At 44.2% G+C, this 20307-nt stretch overlaps 1 protein-coding gene across 1 annotated transcript in view; it reads right to left on the bottom strand.

Annotated features, from left to right (window-relative positions):
* The window catches only part of LOC126203340 (calcium release-activated calcium channel protein 1-like), a 162936-nt gene that overhangs the window by 56804 nt on the left and 85825 nt on the right, over positions 1–20307 (bottom strand). The window contains exon 2 of the mRNA XM_049937626.1: positions 2314–2463. Within this exon, the coding sequence (XP_049793583.1) occupies positions 2314–2463 (150 nt within the window). The remainder of the gene's footprint in view (positions 1–2313; positions 2464–20307) is intronic.

Genomic DNA, 20307 nt, shown 5'->3' on the forward strand with positions numbered 1-20307 from the left:
CGATGACGTGTTTGGAGACGCGCTGGGCTGTAGTGGGATACGAGCCAGACTGTCGCCCGCCACACGCCATATGGCCCGACTAGGAGGAATGATTGTCGGGGGTGCCATTTCTTACCATTTGACTGTCATCTGCGGCATCCTTACAGCACAACAATATATCTACGATATTCTACGCCCTGTTTTGTTGCCCTTCATGTCAGGCTATCCTGGACTCATATTTCAGCAAGATAATACCCACCCACACACGATGAGAGTTTCTGATGCTTGTCTCCTTGCTTGCCAAACACTACCTTGGCCAGCAACGGCGCCGGATCTCTCCCCAACTGACAACGTCTCGAGCGTTATGGGCAGAGCCCTCGAACCAACTCAGGATTTTGACGTTCAATGCGCCAGTTGGACAGAATCTGGCACTATATCCCTCACTAGGACATCCAACAACTCTGTCAGTCAGTACCGAGCCGAATAACTGTTTGCATAAGGGGCAGAGATGGACTAACACATTATTGACTTGTTCGATTTGCGAAGCTCTTTGTCTTGAACAAATCATCCAGTTTTTCTGAAATTTGGGGTCACTTTTTTCACTGTACATGTTCATCACATCTACCGATTTCCATCCCATTCGGATAACTGCATCGTGGGGCATCTTTTCTTTTGTCTTAGATGCTTATAAAAATGTCATATTTTGGCCTTATACCATGTAGTTATAATTAAACTTTCTCTGTTTAACACGTTATAACACGGAAACTAATTACAGTACGAGTACCAGACTTGGTAGCCGTAATGTCAAGGAAATGGGGAATTGAAATAATTCAGAATCAGTTAAACACTTCCAGTGCGCTGCTACGGTACATGATGCCACTACATACCGCTACCATTACTGCTACAAAAGGGGCTCAATAAGGCGCCCATCAGTGTCCAGAAGAGTCTGAAAGCGCAGGATTGCATTCTGGACAGCAGAACGAAGCATGTTCGTAGGTATGCTGGCTCCCTTTCTTGATATGCTGCGCTTTAGATAAACACCTGTGTGAATGTTCACCGGGTAAATCCTGTCCTTCAGGTAGGCCCACAACCAGAAATCATTGGGAGTAGGATCTTGTACGGATACCATTTGAGAATGGTTTCAAGCACCTTCTGTTCAGTGGACCACAGGATGTTCAACTGCCGTGACACAGCACGCGCACTGCCTGACGACCGGTAATTGCGCGCAACGTTGTCTGCCATAGTAACAGCGATTTCGTCAACCACTGGGTGGTTGAATCAGTCGTGGAGCGGCACTCAGTTCTCCGGTTGATTCGAACTTCTTCATCATGCTCCGCACAGCAGGTGGAGAAAGAGGATCCTTCCATAATTCTTTCAGCCAGCGATATTCTCGAAATGCAGCTGCAGTACTGTTGTTCTGATAACAGAGCACCAATAATGTCCTGCTCCTTTTGTCCAAGCTCACGTTGACATGTCGACAAGTGCACTGTGACTGGTCAGGTGTGTGAGACTATGAATCACGATGACTGATCACCGCACCTGGTGGCCATAGTTGGAACTGGACGGTGGCGCTGTGACGCATGGATATCATGCACCCCATACTCTGGACGTTAATGCTACCAAGACTGGTACCCGTACGGTTATTAGTTTCTGTGATATAACGTGTTAAGTAGGGAAAGTTAAATTATAACCACCTGGTATATGCTGCAGGACCAGCAGGGAAGAAATTTTCGTTGCATTATACACTTCTGATGATGCCTAGACAAACAGGCGAAACATGTATGATATATGCTGCGGGACCAGCAGAGAAGAAATTTTCGTTGCATTATACACTTCTGATGATTCCAGAATGAGATTTTCACTCTGCAGCGGAGTGTGCGCTGATATGAAACTTCCTGGCAAATTACAACTGTGTGACGGACCGACACTCGAACTCGGGACCTTTGCCTTTTGCGGGCAAGTGCTCTACCATCTGAGCTACCTAAGCACGACTCACGACCCGTCCTCACAGCTTCAATTCTGCCAGTACCTCGTCTCCCACCTTGCAAACTTCACAGAAGTTCTTCTGCATACCTTGCAGGACTAGCACTCCTGGAAGAAAGGATATTGTACTTGCCCGGGAAAGGCAAAGGTCCCGAGTTCGAGTCTCGGTCCGGCACACAGTTTTAATTTGCCAGGAAGTTTCACTTCTGATGATGCCTAGACAAACAGTCGAAACATGTATGGTTAGAAACAAAATGAACACTCAGCTGCAGAAGACAGAGTTTATCTTATCTACATCGTAAATATGATCAAAGGAACTGTAGTCGACTGTTGGCGTCCATCGTGACTCACCATGGCGAAGGCGCAGAGGATGATGGATGCCGAGGAGGAGGCGCGCAGGCGCGACCTGGTGCGGTGCAGTTGGCGGAGTTCCAGCCGACCGCGCTCGCTCTCCAGCGACTGCAGCAGCACAAGCCGCCCCAGTACCTCATCCGCCCCCGGCTGGAAGCGGGTGAGCGTGTTAGCCGCCGTACACAGGTAGCGGAACTACAGGATACTAATAAAAAGGCTCGCATTATTTCGCCACCTCGTCTTTCCCTGCAGTTCAACCATATGAGGTATGCCCAATTGAAAAGGAGACCTTCGCTGTAGCGGCTTTGTATTTAATGCCAGCGGGTGGTTGGTTTTCCAAACGATGGCGTGGTGGAGTTTCTACTTACACAAGCGGAGTTAATAGCTTCGCAGCAATTTCCTCATTTCTGGAGAGTTGTTTTCGCAGGATGATGGTTCAAATGGCTTGAGCACTATGGGACCTAACATCTGTGGTCATCAGTCCCCTAGAACTTAGAACTACTTAAACATAACTAACCTAAGGACATCACACACATCCATGCCCGAGGCAGGATTCGAACCTGCGACCGTAGCGGTCACGCGGTTCCATACTGAAGCGCCTAGAACCGCACGGCCACACCAGCCGGCGCGCAGGATGAGAAGAGGTGTACGGAGAGTAGAGTCTCGCACTGTGCAAAACATTCCATGGCGCCGACATTATGAGGTGGGATGTGTAAACCTCGTGGACATGCCATGCCCTGGGCAGGCGCACGTTGTCACCTCCAGCGCCACGATTTCGGCTGTGGGGCAGCTAATAAGGACGAGTAGTCAGATCACCATAAGTGACATTGCTATTGAAGTGTCAATAAGCAAAGGAACTTCGCATCACATAATCCACGAAAAGCTTCGTTATGGAGAAGTTTGTGCACAGTGGATGCCCAAGCATCTTTCAGAGATTCCGAGAATCTCAAATGGATGTGATGAGACATGGTGTCATCACTTCACCTTTGCCTCCAAACAGATGAACATGGAGTGGCGGCGTCCCGGCTCCTCTCGTCCAAAAAGAGGCCCACCCTGCCTTGAAGGCCGCAAAAGTGATTCTCAGTTCCATTTTACACGAAGAAGGACCTCTACTCATCGACTGGCTACCACAGGGCACAATAGTTAACGCCAAGCAGTGTTGCAACATGTTGCTGAGGCTGAAATAGGCCTTGGAGAACAAGTGCGCAATCAAGTTCTTGATTGGGATGGTGCTTCTCCAGGACAATGCTAGACCACATGTGGCCAAGAAGACCCACGAGTGGGGGGGGGGGGGGGGGCGGTGGCTAATACGGACGAATCGTCGGATCACCAAAAGTGACATTGCTGTTGAAGTGTCAATAAGCAAAGGAACTTCGCATAACATAATCCACGAGAAGCTTCGTTATGGCAAAGTTTGTGCCCAGTGGATGCCCGAGCATCTTTCAGAGATTCAGAGAATCTCAGATGGATGTGATGTGGCATGGTGTCATCACTTCACCGCTGCCTCCAAACACATGAGCATGGAGTGGCGGCGTCCCGGCTCCTCTCGTCCATAAAAAGGCCCACACTGCCTCGAAGGCCGCAAAAGTGATGCTCAGTTCCTTTTTCTACGAAGAAGGACCTCCATTCATCGACTGGCTACCACAGGGCACAACAGTTAACGCCAAGCAGTGTTTCAACACGTTGCTGCGGCTGAAATAGGCCTTGGAGAACAAGTGCACAATCAAGTTCTTGAATGAGATAGTGCTTTCTCCAGGACAATGCTAGGCCACATGTGGCCAAGAAGACCCTCGAGTTCCTTCAAAAATTTCGATGGGAGGTTCTTTATGGACCCAATATCTCCCCTCGCGTACCTTTGGCTTCTCAAAACAATCTCTGAAAACTCAGAGGTTCACCTGTGACAAGGACGTGCAGTACACAGTGGAAAACTGGATCCGTCAGCAACCCACGGGTTTCTACACTGAAGCCATCCGCTCCCTTCCTACGCATTGGGATCAGTGTATCAAATGGTTCAAATGGCTCTGAGCGCTATAGGACTTAATATCTGTGGTCATCAGTCCCCTAGAACTTAGAACTACTTAAACCTAACTAACCTAAGGACATCACATACATCCATGCCCGAGGCAGGATTCGAACCTGCGACCGCAGCAGTCGTGCGGTTCCGGACTGAGCGCCTAGAACCACTAGACCATCGCGGCCGGCGATCAGTGTATCAATCAATTGCAGTTAGGTGTAGTTGTACTGTTCCAGATGAATTGTAATTATCACATAATCAATAAAATTTACTTACATGTAACTGTACTGTCCTTTCATTTGGGCACACCTTATATAAACTTTTTGGGTTTTGCCACGACACTCCTGTGTATGTCATTCACATCATATTCGCCATAAGGCTAAGGGACTGAGACTCATCAAGACACGGAACCATTTCGAAGAACCCAACCAACTGGAAACCGGAGAAGTTTATATTGGTTCGATCACAGTTTATTCAAGAAACTAAATGATTTACAAAAATTATCTGTTATCGCTATTACAATGTCGTTGTAGTCTTCAGTCCGAAGACAAACTACATGCAGCTTTCCGTGCTAGTCTATCGACTATAGGCCTCCTCATATCCAAGTAACCACTGCGCCCATCATCTACTTGAACCTCCTGATTCTTCTCTAGCCTTGGTCTCTCGATACAATTTCCCTCCCCCTTCCCCCCCCCCTCCCCACAGATACACACTGTCCAAAGCTCCTGCGTCCCGTTATTGGTGTCTTTATTGTTTATTTCTGCCGTTATCGGACTCAAGTATAGGAACTTTACACACAGATCGTGCTTCATTACAAAAATAGCCTGACCACGTGCCTCATATGAATACGTGTCTTTTATAGCTTTCATATACTAAAGTTACTTAATTAAAGAAAGAAAAATGTCACTTTGAAATAATAACAGTACATAACAAATTATTTCGTTTTGTTGTCGCTGTAGCACGTAACGCACTTCCCTAGCAATGCCTACACTCACCTCGTCCCATTTAACAATTATGACTATTTCACATTCACACTGAAGTAGCCATTGCTACGTTCCATTTCCACACTAATTAAACAGGAAATCACTGATCACGGAAGTCTTCTCATTTAAGTTCTTCTAACAATATGTTTCTCCACGACAACGAGTGATTCTCCAATACAATCCTGTATCAGCCACAAATCTCTTAATTAATCCCACGTGCCTTTCCGCGGAATAACGCAGTTACTAAAATAATTTTCTTCTACGAACCTTTTAATACCACTTTCTACCAAATTATGCACGTTACTCATCCGCAGCGTGGCAGTCCGCGTACACTCCGTACCGAAGCTCAACACCGATTCTTGTCTCCTCTCCACACCAAGATGGCGCATGGGCGCTAGTGCTGGGACAATGGTCCGTCAGCTGTTCAGCTGGCTGTCTGAGAAAGTTGCATGTCTCGGATCGGCGGCGAGTTGCGCGCCCTCGGTCGAAACGTTTTTAATCTTATTCAGTGGTAGTGGAGGATGTTGTTCAGATTGTTACATACTGATTTGATTGTTGTTATTACATAATAGTCGCAGGAGTGTGCGCGCATTGTCGATGTTCTAATCGCCCACAGTTTACAATAGATAGCACTGCGGAATTAGCTATTGTTTTAACGCAGAAACTTATGTTCGCCTATGTCATATCGCAGTTCCGCCCACCTGCAACTGTTTTTCTTGTATTATATAAGGTGCATTAAAAAAGAAACGCCACGCCACGTTTACCAGTAGCAATGTCCAGCAGGTGATGTCCTCATTATTGAAGATCGGCAGGTTGCGGTACCGGCCATTGCCCGAAGGGTCGGGTTGAGCGTCGGAATTGCAACAGACGTTCAGCGTTCTCCATACACTTGTGCTATTCTTATATGAATTTCCGTTCCCCGCACTACTCCGTCTACTATCAGGAAACTCACTACACTGCTTTGCTCTTCTCCTAAATCCTCCATTTCTCTGTTCTCAGCACGACTGAGCGCAGTAGACAGTCGACGGTGTACATTTTGTAGAGAATATAGGATCCAGCTATTCGTTAGAAAATGAAAGGCAGTATATGGAAGAGACAATACCTTTACAATTTGATTAAACTGAAACTCAACCCACCTCTCCTATTGAAATAAGGAAAATAATAAATTCACTCAAAAGTAGAAGATCGCATGGAATTGATGGCATTTCCAGCAGAGTATTGAAAGCTTGTTCCCAATAGATAAGTAGGATTCTTAGCCTCATGTTTAGTAGCTCACTGAAACAGGGCATTTTTCCAGATAGACACAAATATGCTAATCTCAAATCATTGCATAAAAAAGGGGATAGGTCTGATGCTAACAACTACTGCCCGATCTCACTTTTGACAGCTTTATTCAAAATTCTTGAGAAATTAATGTATTCAAGAATAGTTTCACATATCTGTAAAAATGAATTATTAACAAATTGTCAATTTGGTTTTCAGAAAGGCTTTTCAACAGAAAATGCTACATATTCTTTCACTGGTCAAATGTTAAATGCTCTGAATAATCGAAAGTCACTCATTGGGCTATTTTGTGAAGTCTCAAAGGCTTTCGACTGGTGAATCATGAATCTCTTCTAGATAAGCTTAGGTATCGTAGTATGAGTGGGACAAATGGTTGAATTCATATTTAATTGGAAGAATTCAGAAGCAGAGGTTGAAAATACCGCTTCAGTTGTAATTTACTTTATTTTCACACGACCGGTTTCGGACTGTTGTAAGTCCATCCTCAGGTGTCGTAGCTGTGCTGTGGTCCTCGAGCGCCGCGTGTACTCTCTGTTCTGCGCTCATAGGCAGCACACCGTGCCTGGTGCACGCGGCGCTCGGGAACCACAGCACAGCTATGACACCTGAGGATGGGCCTATAGCAGGTTGAAACCGGTCGTGTCAAAATAAAGTAATTTGCAACTGAAGCGGTATTTTCAACCTCTGCTATAATGTTCAGTTGCGGATGTTCTGCCAACAGGATTGTTTGCAGAATTCAGAAGGTTGAAATTAACGGTACAGATAGCCTGCAAAAATCAGCAGTCTCCACTAACTGGGGAGATATCAAAAATGGCGTCCCACGGGGTTCAGTCTTGGGTCCCTTGTTGCTCTTAATATATATTAATGACCTATCACTTTATATTCATGAAGATGCAAAGCTAGTTCTTTTTGCTGATGATACAAGAATGGTAATCACAGCCAAGAAACAAGAATTAGCTGAGGAAATTGCAAATAATGTCTTTCAGATAATCGTTTAGTGGTTCTCTGAAAATGGACTCTCACTAAATTTTGAGAAAAAATAGTATACACAATTCTGTACAGTACATTGCATAACATCATTGATAAATATAGTCTGTGAACTGAAGTCTGTTGCTAAGGCAGAATATTAAAAATTTCTGTGTGTGCATTGATGAGAAACTGAACTGGAAGAATGATAAACATTTCAGTAAATTAACCTACTATGTCTGTTTCCATTTACTGCTTTCATATGGCATCATATTTTGGGGTAATTCATCATTACGAGAAAAACAATTCATTGCACAAAAGCGTGTAATGAGAATAATAGCTGGAGCCTTCCCAAGATGACCATAACTCGGGATATTCACAATACCTTCGCAATACATACATTCATTCAAGAAATTTGTTTTTAATAACCAAAACCAGTACAAAAATAATAACGAGGTGCATAGCTACAAACCTAGAAGAAAGGATGACCTTCAGTATTCTCGGTTAAATGTGACTCTGGCACAGAAAAATCATTGGTCATTTGTTACATAGCATTAAAGGTCTGATAGACAGCCAACTCCAACATTTAAATACAAATTGAACGAATTTCTGACTGACAACTCCTACTCAGTAGATGAATTTTTAAATATGAAGTAGTATATATCATCACGAAATGTCGTATTCATGATCTATGGAACAAGTATTAACGTAATGTAATGTAATACGTGCCCGCCCGGTCGTCCTGTTGGTGTGCGCCATTCTCATCTGTAGGCAGTGGCATTGTGACCACTTCAACAGATTTTGTTTTACAGCCTCCAGCTAATTTCTTTTTGGAAGCAACTTTTAGTGGGAACAGGGAACGGCCAGTGGAAACTGAATTCTGTTCCTGAGGTCGGGCGCCCGGGTGCAGAATGTGAAAACAATTTCGTCGAGCTGTTTCGCAATTGCCGGCAACCCACATGGGGTGGACGGTGCAAGTTTCGAGTCCTCTGAAGCGGAAGTAGTGTTTTGGAATCTGTTTCTGGTGTTGGTTGTAAGTGATCGTCACTGAACAAAAAAGCTGTTGTTCCGTGCGGGAAGTTTCGTAAGAGTTTGCGACTGCGTCCCAGATCGCGAGGATAGGAACTACCCGAATCGTTCACCCATTTTAAAGGCGGCTGCTGCTGTTTTGCGGGCGTAGTACGCGAATTCTGTGGGAAGAGGACGCGAAGCAGAACGTGGGGCCATTAGCTAGCTAGAGCGGTTGTCTAACGAACGAGACGGTCTCAGGTAACAGAAATTTGAAATGTGGAGTTGTTGTGTTGTGCTTGTCTTTTTTAACTTTAGGTTGTCACCCGTTTTGTTTATGGAGGAGATTATCGACGACAAGGAGACGAAAGACTAGTTTTAATCGGCGTTGTGACTGATTGCGGTGCCTATTTTCCGGACCAATGGTAGGGTCTGGGAGCAGTTTGAATGTAGATAAACTGCTACAGAATATTAATAAATGGTATAAGAAGAGTGACAGCTTTAATCCTATCTTCCGGGGCAAGGCGGGGCTGACGTCCGTTATTTACACTAAAACTAAACTAAACTCCACCCGAACAGGCCATTAAGGCTCAACGGATCCGACCGGCCGCCGTGTCATCCTCAATCCACAGACGTCACTGGATGCGGATAGGGAGGGGCATGTGGTCAGAACATCGCTCTCGCGGCCGTGATGCGGATAGGGAGGGGCATGTGGTCAGAACATCGCTCTCGCGGCCGTATATCAGTTTATGAGACCGGAGCCGCTACTTCCAATCAAGTAGTTGCTCAGTTTGTCTAGCAAGGGCTGAGTGCAGCTCGCTTGGCAACAGCGCTCGGCAGACCGGATGGTCACCCATCCAAGTGCTAGCCCAGCCGGACAGCGCTGAACTTCGGTGATCTGACAGAACCGGTGTTACCACTGCGGTAAGGCCTTTGGCCCGTTATTTAGACTAATGGCTTAATTCTATACAGAGTACACCAGTACGTACAGGGGCTGGACAAAAGAGAATGAAACGCCGCGAGAAATGCACGCTTGAAGGTAAATGCAGACGATAGGGAAGCATGCAGGTTGCGCTGTTGTAACAGGACCTGTGCAGTGTGCCCTCAACACGCTGCGAGTGTCATTCGTGGTCAGGACAGTTTTCTGTGGAGTCAGTCGTCAGCGCAGTGTCGCTGTTGAGTGAATTACAACGTGGGCGAATTGCCGGTACTCGAATGGTGGGTTGCTTCCGTAACCATCGGAGCCGAAGTGTTTGGTTCTTCAAGAGGCACACGTTTATATCGAATACAGGCAAGTGGAAAAACATCATCCGCTCAGTCACAACGCGGGCGAATGTCTGTATTGAGTGATAGTGCCAGACGGTCACTGAAGAGGACTTTGGCGAAAAATAAGAGAACGACAATTGCAAAAGTCACTGCACAACTGAATGTTGCACTCGCGAACCGCTTCAGCACCAAAATAATACAAATGGAGCCGCATAAGCAGGGAAATACAGGGCTAACTGTATTTCCAGAACCACTCATCAGTGATGCAAATGCTCATAACAGGAAAACGTGACACCAGCGCCATAAAACCTGGACTATGGACCGATGAAAGAGTACCATTTGATCGGATGAGTCTAGTTTCAGTTTCTGGCCGAATTTGTGTCGCAAGCGTAAAACATGTTGGGAATCGGTGATGATTTGGGCTCCATAGTTACTGTGCAAGGCCCCATTACTGTGTGAGCACTGTGGCTGTCCAGTTCCCTCAGTGGTGATGCAGTGTTACAAGGCGACAGAGTCCCTGTTGACACAGCTCGCCCGGTCCAGCACTGATATTGTGAGCATTGTCGCCAGATCTCAATACTGCTCAGCCACTGTGGTCGATTTTGGAGAGAAAGATCCATGATCGCTATTGCCACCAACATCGTTGCCTGAAATTGGCAGTATTTTGAAAGAAGGGTGGTGTAAGATTCCCTTGAAAACCATACGGGATCCCTATCTGTCCAGTCCAAGTGGACTGGAAGCTGTTTTGAAAGCCTAAACTTTGCCTCCATCGTAATAGGAATGCTCATTGTTGTGTTTTGGGTATTTCCATGTTTTTCCCCACCCCTGTACATGTTGCAATGCTGAGAGTTAATCAAGGCCAGTCAACAGACGGTTCCGAGGAATCTCGCCGAGCAGTATGTCGCGTAATTCGCCCCGCGCAACTCTGACTGCTGACTGAAGCAGCGTGCGAGACTGTTTGGCCAAGAGTCAGTATCGGCGGCGGTCATAAAATTGTAATTGGATCCTTCTATCGACCACAAGACTCACCGAAAACTTTCGAGAAAACCGCAGTTCACTTGTACGAAAGTTACATAATAATACTTTAAACACAGGAGTCGACTTTAACCATCGAATTACAGTTTTGTTAGTGGTGGGCGTGACAGGACATGATGAAACATTACTAAACGCCTTCTCTGAAACCTACTTAGAGCAGATAGTTCGGAATTCCACTAATGATGGAAATATTTTAGATCTAATGACAATAAAACAGGCCTGACCTCTTTGAAGATCGAAATTGGTATCAGAGATCATGATGTGGGTGTGGCAACAATGATTACCAAAGTACAAAGGGCAAGTAAAACAAATAGAACGATATATTTGTCCAGTAAACTAGGTTAAAAAAGCAGCAGTGTCATATCTCAACAAGGAGCTTGAAACTTTTAGCCAGAAAAGCAGCATGTAGGGGAACTATGGTTCAAGTTTGAAAGGATAGTTGACCATGCACTGGATGGATATGTGCCTAGTAAACCAATTCCTACTTTAAAGAAACTACTAAAGAAACAAGGAGTACTGCATAATAGGTGTAAATAAAAGCGTAGGGCTATAGAAAGAGAGACACTGAATGAAAACGTTCGTCTGTCAAAGAGCAATGAACGTAGCGTTCAGTGACTACCGTAGCAGGATATTTTCAAATGATCTTTCACAAAATCCAAAGAAAATCTGGACGTATGTAAATGCTGTTAGTGGCACCAAAATTTATGTCCAGTCACTCGTGGGTGAGATAGGACTAAAATTGAGGGCTGCAAAGAAAAAGCTGAAATATTTAACTCCGTTTCCGAATGGTCAATTATAAAGACAAAACCCAGAAGAATTGCCCCAGTTTAATACCCGGACCATTGAAAAGATGAGCGAAAGGGGCGTTAGTGTCAGTGGAGTTGAGAAACAGCTAAAATCGTTAAAACTGAACAAAGCTCCAGGCCACGATGGAATCCCTCTCGGATTCTATACTGAATTTGCGGCCGAGTTAGTCCCTCTTCTCACTATAATCTATCGTAGATCCGCGAACAAAAAACCGTGCTCAGTTCTTGGGAAAAGGCACAGGACACACCCACCTACAAGAAGGGTAGTAGAAGTGACCGAAAACTACCGTCCAATATCCTTGACATCTATTTGTTGTAGAATCTTAGAACATATTCTGAGCTTAAATATAATGAGGTATCTTGAACAGAATGACCTCAATGCCAACCAGCATGGTTTTCGAAAGCATCGATCATGTGAAACGCAACTCGCACTTTTCTCACATGACATCCTGAAAACTTTGGATTAAGGCAATCAGGTAGATTCAGTATTTCGGATTTCCAAAAGGCATTTGACTCAGTACCACATCTATGCTTATTGTCAAAAGTGCGATCATATGTGATATCAACTGAAACTTGTGATTCGATTGAGACCTTTTTGGTAGGGAGGTCGCAGCATGTTATCTTGGACGGAGAGTCACCGTCAGATGTAGAAGTAACTTCGGGTGTGCCCCAGGTTCCCTTTCTGTTCATGTTGTGTATTAATGCCCTTGCGGACGATATTAATAGTAATCTCACACTTTTTGCAGATGACGCAGTTATATATACAGTACTGGCCATTAAAATTGCTACACCAAGAAGAAATGCAGATGATAAACAGGTATTTATTGGACAAATATATTATACTAGAACTGACATGTGATTAGATTTTCACGCGATTTGGGTGCATAGATCCTGAGAAAATGTGTGTGTGAAATTTTATGGGACTTAACTGTCATCAGTCCCTAAGCTTACACACTACGTAACCTAAATTATCCTAAGGACAAACACACACACCCATGCCCGAGGGAGGACTCAAACCTCCGCCGGGACCAGCTGCACAGTCCATGACTGCAGCGCCCCAGCCCCGCTCGGCTAATCCCGCGCGGCGATCCTGAGAAATCAGTACCCAGAACAACCACCTCTGGCCGTAATAACGATCTTGATACGCCTGGGCATTGAGTCTAACACAGCTTCGATGGCGTGTACAGGTACAGCTGCCCATGCAGCTTCAACACGACACCACAGTTGATCAAGAGTAGTGACTGGCGTATTGTGACGAGCCAGTTGCTCGGCCACCATTGACCAGACGTTTACAATTGGTGAGAGATCTGGAGAATGTGCTGGCCAGGGCAGCATTCGAATATTTTCTGTATCCAGAAAGGCCTGTACAGCACCTGCAACATGCGGTCGTGCATTATCCTGCTGAAATGTAGGGTTTCGCAGGGATCGAATGAAGGGTAGAGCCACGGGTCGTAACACACCTGAAATGTAACGTCCACTGTTCAAAGTGCCGTCAATGCGAACAAGAGGTGACTGAGACGTGTAACCAATGGCACGCCATACCATCACGCCGGGTGATACGCCAGTATGGCGATGACGAAAACACGCTTCCAATGTGCGTTCACGGCGATGTCACCAGACACGGATGCGACCATCATGATGCAATAAACAGAACCTAGATTCATCCGAAAAAATAACGTTTTGCCATTCGTGCACCCAGTTTGGTAGTTGAGTACACCATCGCAGGCGCTCCTGTCTGTGATGCAGCGTCAAGGGTAACTGCAGCCATGGTCTCCGAGCTGATAGTCCATGCTGCTGCAAACGTCGTCGAACTGTCTTGCAAACGTCCCCATCTGTTGACTCAGGGATCGAGACGTTGCTGCACGATCCGTTACAGCCATGCGGGTAAGATGCCTGTCATCTCGACAGCTGCTAATACGAGGCCGTTGCGATCGAACACGACATTCCGTATTACCTTCCTGAACTCGCCGATTCCATATTCTGCTAACAGTAATTGGATATCGACCAATTCGAGCAGCAATGTCGCGATACGATAAACCGCAATCGCGATAGGCTACAATCCTACCTTTATCAAAGTCGGAAACGTGATGGTACGCATTTCTCCTCCTTACACGAGGCATCACAGCAACGTTTCAGCAGGCAACGCCAGTCAACTGCTGTTTGTGTATGAGAAATCGGTTAGAAACTTTCCTCATGTCAGCACGTTGTAGGTGTCGCCACCGACGCCAACCTTGTCTGAATGCTCTGAAAAACTAATCATCTACATATCACAGTATCTTCTTCCTTTCGGTTAAATTTCATGTCTGTAGCACGTCACCTGGCAATTTTAATGGCCAGTAGTATAATAATGTACTGTCTAAAAGCAGCTGAATAAATATTCAGTCAGATCTTGATAAGATTTCAACATGGAGTAAAGATTGGCAAGTTGCTTTCAAAGTTCAGAAATGTAAAATTATGCACTTCACAAAACTAAAAAAAAAAAAATCTTAGTTTCCTATGACTCTAATATCAGGGAATCACAGTTGGATTCTGTCAACTCATACCAGACGCAACCCTTTGTTGATATATGAAATGGAAAGATGACATAGGCTCAGTAGTGGGTAAAACAGACGGTAGAGTTCGGTTTGTTGATAGAATACTGGGGTAGTGCAATCAGCCTTCAAAGGAGACTGATTACAAATCACTCGTGCGACCCACCCTAGAATATTGGCAAAGTGTGTGGGACCCGTACCATATAGGACTGACAGAGTATATTGAACGTATACAAAGAAGGGCAGTACGGATGGTCACAGGTTTTTTCAACCGTGGGAGAGTGTCACTGAGATGTTGAAACAACTGAACTGGTAGACTCTTGAAGACAGACGTAAACTATCCCGAAAAAGCTCACTTTCAAAGTCTCTGCAACTGGCTTTGGATGATGACTAGGAATATACTACAACCCGTTACATATCGCTCCCATAGGTCTCATGAGGATAAGATTAGATTAATTACGACACGTACAGAAGCGTTTAAACAATCATTATTCCTGCGCTCCATACTTGAATTCAATGGGAAAAATATTTAAAACTGGTACAATGGGACGTACCTTCTTCCCTTTACTTCACTGTGGTTCGCAGAGTATAGATGTAGATGTAGGTAGATTCTGACGGCAGGGTAGTGTGTCTTCGCGTGGTGCAACTGGACGAGAAGATCTGACGTTAAACTTGTCGCTGATCTCAATTGTGTTGCTTCCCAGTACTTCGACCTTCCTTCGGTTTACCCTGCGCCCATTAGTGTCCCGTTCATTCCATGCAACAGATTCAGTAATTGTTCCTCACTCTCTTCAGCGAACTTGGCATCTAAATCCTCTTGTTTTAACTGCAAGATTAGAACAGTAGAGGAGAATGATTTGCATGCTTGCCTCAGGACTTTTTAATCTTTCTGACGTATCGTCTAGAGCGACCATCAACATTCATTTGTAACATTCAAAAGTGTTATAAGTATATATTACCAGTCATCTTTGCTGACCGGACATGCATGCTGCACATGGTTGAAGTAAGAGTTCTGCAGGAGTTCTGCAAATGTACGAGCCACGCAGTTTTAGACCGTGCTGCTGGCGGCACGTGGCGCGTGAGCCTCTCTCTACAGCGGGGCAATAATTCACTGGCAGCCAAAGAGTGCCCAGGAGCGTCGGCTCAAGTAAACTAAACACAATGCGTTACCGTCAACAATTTTTCTTCTTTTGGGGCCAAGCGGCATATTATATGTCTGATAACGACATGATTATTAGAGTAGATGCACAAAATAGCTGCTTATAATAAGCTGCTGTTTCTTATTTACATAAATGATATGCCTTCTAGTATTACAGGTGATTCAAAAATATTTCTGTTTGCTGAAGACACCAGCTTGGCAGTGAAGGATCTTGTGTGTAATATTGAAGCAGTATCAAATAATGTAGTTCATGAAATAAGTCCGTGGCTTGTGGAAAATAATTTGATGCTAAATCACAGTAAGACTCAGTTTTTACAATTTCTAACTCACAAATCAACAAGAACTGATATTTTGATCAGACAGAATGGGCATATTATAAGCGAGACGGAACAGTTCAAGTTCCTAGGCGTTCGGATAGATAGTAAGCTGTTGTAGAACGCCCATGTTCAGGATCTTGTTCAGAAACTAAATGCTGCTTTATTTACCATTAGAACAGTATCTGAAATAAGTGACAGTTCAACACGAAAAGTGGTCTACTTCGCATATTTTCATACGCTTATGTCATTTGGTATTATTTTTTGGGGTAACTCTTCTGATTCAAAAAGGGTATTTTTGGCTCAAAAACGGGCTGTTCGAGCTACATGTGGTGTAAGTTCGAAAACCTCTTGTCGACCCCTATTCAATAGTCTGGGAATTCTGACATTGCCCTCACAGTATATATTTTCTTTACTGTCGTTTGTTGTTAGAAATATTAGCTTATCCCCAAGAGTTAGCAGCTTTCACTCAGTTAATACTAGGCAGAAATCAAACCTGCATGTGGAATGCACTTCCTTGACTCTTGTGCAGAAAGGAGTGCACTATTCTGCTGCATCCATTTTCAATAAGCTACCACAAGAACTCAAAAATCTTAGCAGTAGCCCAAACGCTTTTAAGTCTAAACTGAAGAGTTTCCTCGTGGCTCACTCCTTCTATTCTGTCGAGGAGCTCCTGGAAGAGCTGAAAAATTAAGCAAATTCCGGTGTTACATTGTTGATTTTCTTTATTTAAACTTACGAACTGTCGCCTGAATACGTTTCTTGTATTTCATTTTATCTGTTTCTACTATCGTGTTATAATTTCATGTATTGACTCGTTCCATGACCATGGAGACTTCTCCTTAATTTGGTCCCACGGAACAATAAATAAATAAATAAATAAAAAATTACGACACACTGTTTTGGCTTTATCGCAATTTTGAAGTGCCTGCTATTAACAATTTTAGCGAGAATAGGTATGGATGCCAGTGTCATTTGTATTAAAGTAGCTGCTATGGACTCACGTCTAAACTGATGTGACGTCCATATCACTTCGTTAGTGGACTGTCTTATCACTATCACTGTTTTAATAAGATGGTCAATGACGTCAAGATGATAAAAATAAAATGTCAATGACGATGTGACAGCAGTTTGACAGTTCCACTTTTACTACGCTATACGTTTACAAAGATTGTGCCGATGAACAGCGATATTATTTTATTAACTAAAATTTGTTGAAATTGTCTTTAGTTGTTGCATTAATTGCTTCCGATTTATCCATTTTTGTGTTCTAAAAGTTCAACAAAGTTTTTGAGGTAGTACTTGTGTTTAAATTCTGTATGTTCGTTTAACATTTCTTGTGTGTATTTTATCGTTTACATATAGATTTATAATTCTTCAAGAATGTTCACTGTAGAAGATTTTGGTATTCTGTGCAGAATCTGTAGTGCATTTTCGATCGTATCGGCAGTGTGATTTTGATTTTTCAAGTGTAGAAATAAACTCGGCTGACCGTATCTGCTCTCTCTAATGCGTTCTTTACATCTCACGTTAAAATTTCTTCCTCTTTGGCCAATGTAAAAGCTATTACAGCTGCCACATGTGATTTTATATATGCCTGGGTTATTATATTTTGAGGTTCTAGTGGTGTCGGAACTTAATTTTATTAAAAGGTTGTTATTAGATGGAAAGGCTAGTTGAATATTTGTGGCTTTAAAAAGTGCATTAATTCTCTTGGAGATTCTACCAAGGTAGACTGCTGGCATGTATCTTGTTTTTTGTGTTAGTAATGTTCCTCGACTTAGGCAAATCTCGCTATGTATTGTGTTTTGCTTTGGCGTTTTATATTTGTAGTATAATTTTCTGATTATGTTGGGATCAAAATCATTTGTATAAGCTATATAACGAAGTGTGTTAATTTATTTTTCAATTGCAGATTTTTCCAATGGTAGGTTATTTAATTTATTAATCACTGAATGGAAAAATGCTAGTGTATGAGCCATTGGATGACTGGAACTGTCATTTATAACGTTGTCAGAAGTGGTATTCTTTCTATAGACACAAAATGTGTGGCGATTATTATTTTTGCCAATTGTGACGTCTCGATAGTTAATGATATTGTTTTTTTTTTCAGTTTCCAAAGTGAATTTAATTTTAGGGTGCATTTGGTTGAGTTTTTGGTGGATATTTTCGATGTCTGCGTGGCTGCCATCTACCAACATGAGGGTATCATCTGCATACCTAAAATAATATATGCGTTGTATTTTCATATCAGTTCTTGTGTGGATTGTATTTTGAAAACGGCGATGCGAAAGGCCAAGGCTTTATATACTGGTGACTGCATTTTAATATTGAATTTAATGTTAGACATGGATTTTTACGGCGAGTAGCCTATAATACTTGATTGCACAATACACTCGTCACCCATTAAATGAATTCTGATTTGTTACTGGCGTTACTTCAAAGTGAAATTCGTCATTTATGATGAAATAAAATCAGTTACTGTGAAGCACTTGCATTAAATACGAAGCTCTTCGTCCTCCATGTGGGTTAAACTTTAACATGAACCTCCATGCAGTTAGTTGAAAACATTTCTATCACGGCCATGATAGATTGCGCATTATCAGCGAATTTATTGAGGCCCATTCGGTTGGCGCTGTTCCTGATTCAGATTTTACACTACTGGCCATTAAAATTTCTACAACAAGAAGAAATGCAGATGATAAACGGGTATTCATTGGACAAATATATTATAGCAGAACTCACTTGTGATTACATTTTCACGCAGTTTGGGTGCATAGATCCTGAGAAATCAGTACCCAGAATAACCACCTCTGGCCGTAATAACGGCCTTGAAACGCCTGGGCATTGACTCAAACAGAGCTTGGATGGCGTGTACAGGTACAGCTGCCCATGCAGCTTCAACACGATACCACAGTTCATCAAGAGTAGTGACTGGCGTATTGTGACAAGCCAGTTGCTCGGCTACCATTGACCAGACGTTTTCAGTTGGTGAGAGGTCTGGAGAATGTGCTGGCCAGGGCAGCAGTCGAACATTTTCTGTATTCAGAAAGGCCCGTACAGCACCTGCAACATGTGGTTGTGCATTATCCTGCTGAAATGTAGGGTTTCACAGGGATCGAATGGAGGGTAGAGGCACGGGTCGTAACACATCTGAAATGTAACGTCCACTGTTCAAAGTGCCGTCAATGCGAACAAGAGGTGACCGAGACTGTAACCAATGGCACCCCGTACCATCACGCCGGGTGATACGCCAGTATGGCGATGACGAAAACACGCTTCCAATGTGCGTTCACCGCGATGTCACCAGACACGGATGCGACCATCATGATGCAATAAACAGAACCTAGATTCATCCGAAAAAATAACGTTTTGCCATTCGTGCACCCAGTTTGGTAGTTGAGTACACCATCGCAGGCGCTCCTGTCTGTGATGCAGCGTCAAGGGTAACTGCAGCCATGGTCTCCGAGCTGATAGTCCATGTTGCTGCAAACTTCGTCGAACTGTTCGTGCAGATGGTAGTTGTCTTGCAAACGTCCCCATCTGTTGACTCAGGGATCGAGACGTGGCTGCACGATCCGTTACAGCCTTGCGGATAAGATGTCTGTCATCTCGACTGCTAGTGATACGAGGCCGTTGGGATCCAGCACGGCGTTCCGTATTATCCTCCTGAACCCACCGATTCCATATTCTGCTAACAGTCATTGGATCGCGACCATTTCGAGCAGCAACGTCGTGATACTATAAACTGCAATCGCGATAGGCTACAATCCGACCTTTATCAAAGTCGGAAACGTGATGGTACGCATTTCACCTCCTTACACGACGCATCACAACAACGTTTCACCAGTCAACGCCGGACAACTGCTGTTTGTGTATGAGAAATCGGTTGGAAGCTTTCCTCATGTCAGCACGATGTAGATGTCGGCACCGGCGCCAACCTTTTGTGAATGCTCTGAAAAGCTAATCATTTGCATAACACAGCATCTTCTTCCTGTCGGTTAAATTTCGCGTCTGTAGCACGTCATCTTCGTGGTGTAGCAATTTTAATGGCCAGTAGTATAGAATCATTGCGTGTCGAGATCGAGAAGGTAAGAGAGCGAACTGACTTAATAACACCGGCTGTAACATTAAATTTCAGATAGGAAGACTGCCACATCCTTTGGCCCTCCAGTCAGAAGATTTTTCTTCATAGCTTCTATGACATACAGGTCAAACACTAGAAAATAATTACTGCGTGCCTGTCTCACGCGCTTTTTAAATTCCTGGTCTGTCATCTCATTCATAAAGCGAGGAATCGCACGCCGTATGGCCCAGTCCGGTAGCGATGCTCGAGCAACGCGCGGAACGGACTATGAAAGACCTCGCTGACAGCGTCTGCGGTCTTTGACGTCACAGACGACGCGTGGCGGGCGGCATGGACGAGACCGGTCGCCCAGACCGAGAGCAAAGCTGAGGACAGCGGAGTCCGGGCAATCACGCATGCACCGGCACGCCTCTAGACCATTTTTCTCGCAGTCTCTTACGTCAGAGGAACAGCAGTGGACGTCAGGTGGAGAGGGGACCGTAGCTATAGTAGGCGGAATGGCCAGCGATCGTAATGAGCCAAAAGCGTTTGTCCCGCCTGG

The sequence above is a fragment of the Schistocerca nitens genome, chromosome 9 (assembly GCF_023898315.1).
Source record: "Schistocerca nitens isolate TAMUIC-IGC-003100 chromosome 9, iqSchNite1.1, whole genome shotgun sequence".
Classification (NCBI taxonomy): Eukaryota; Metazoa; Arthropoda; class Insecta; order Orthoptera; family Acrididae; genus Schistocerca; species Schistocerca nitens.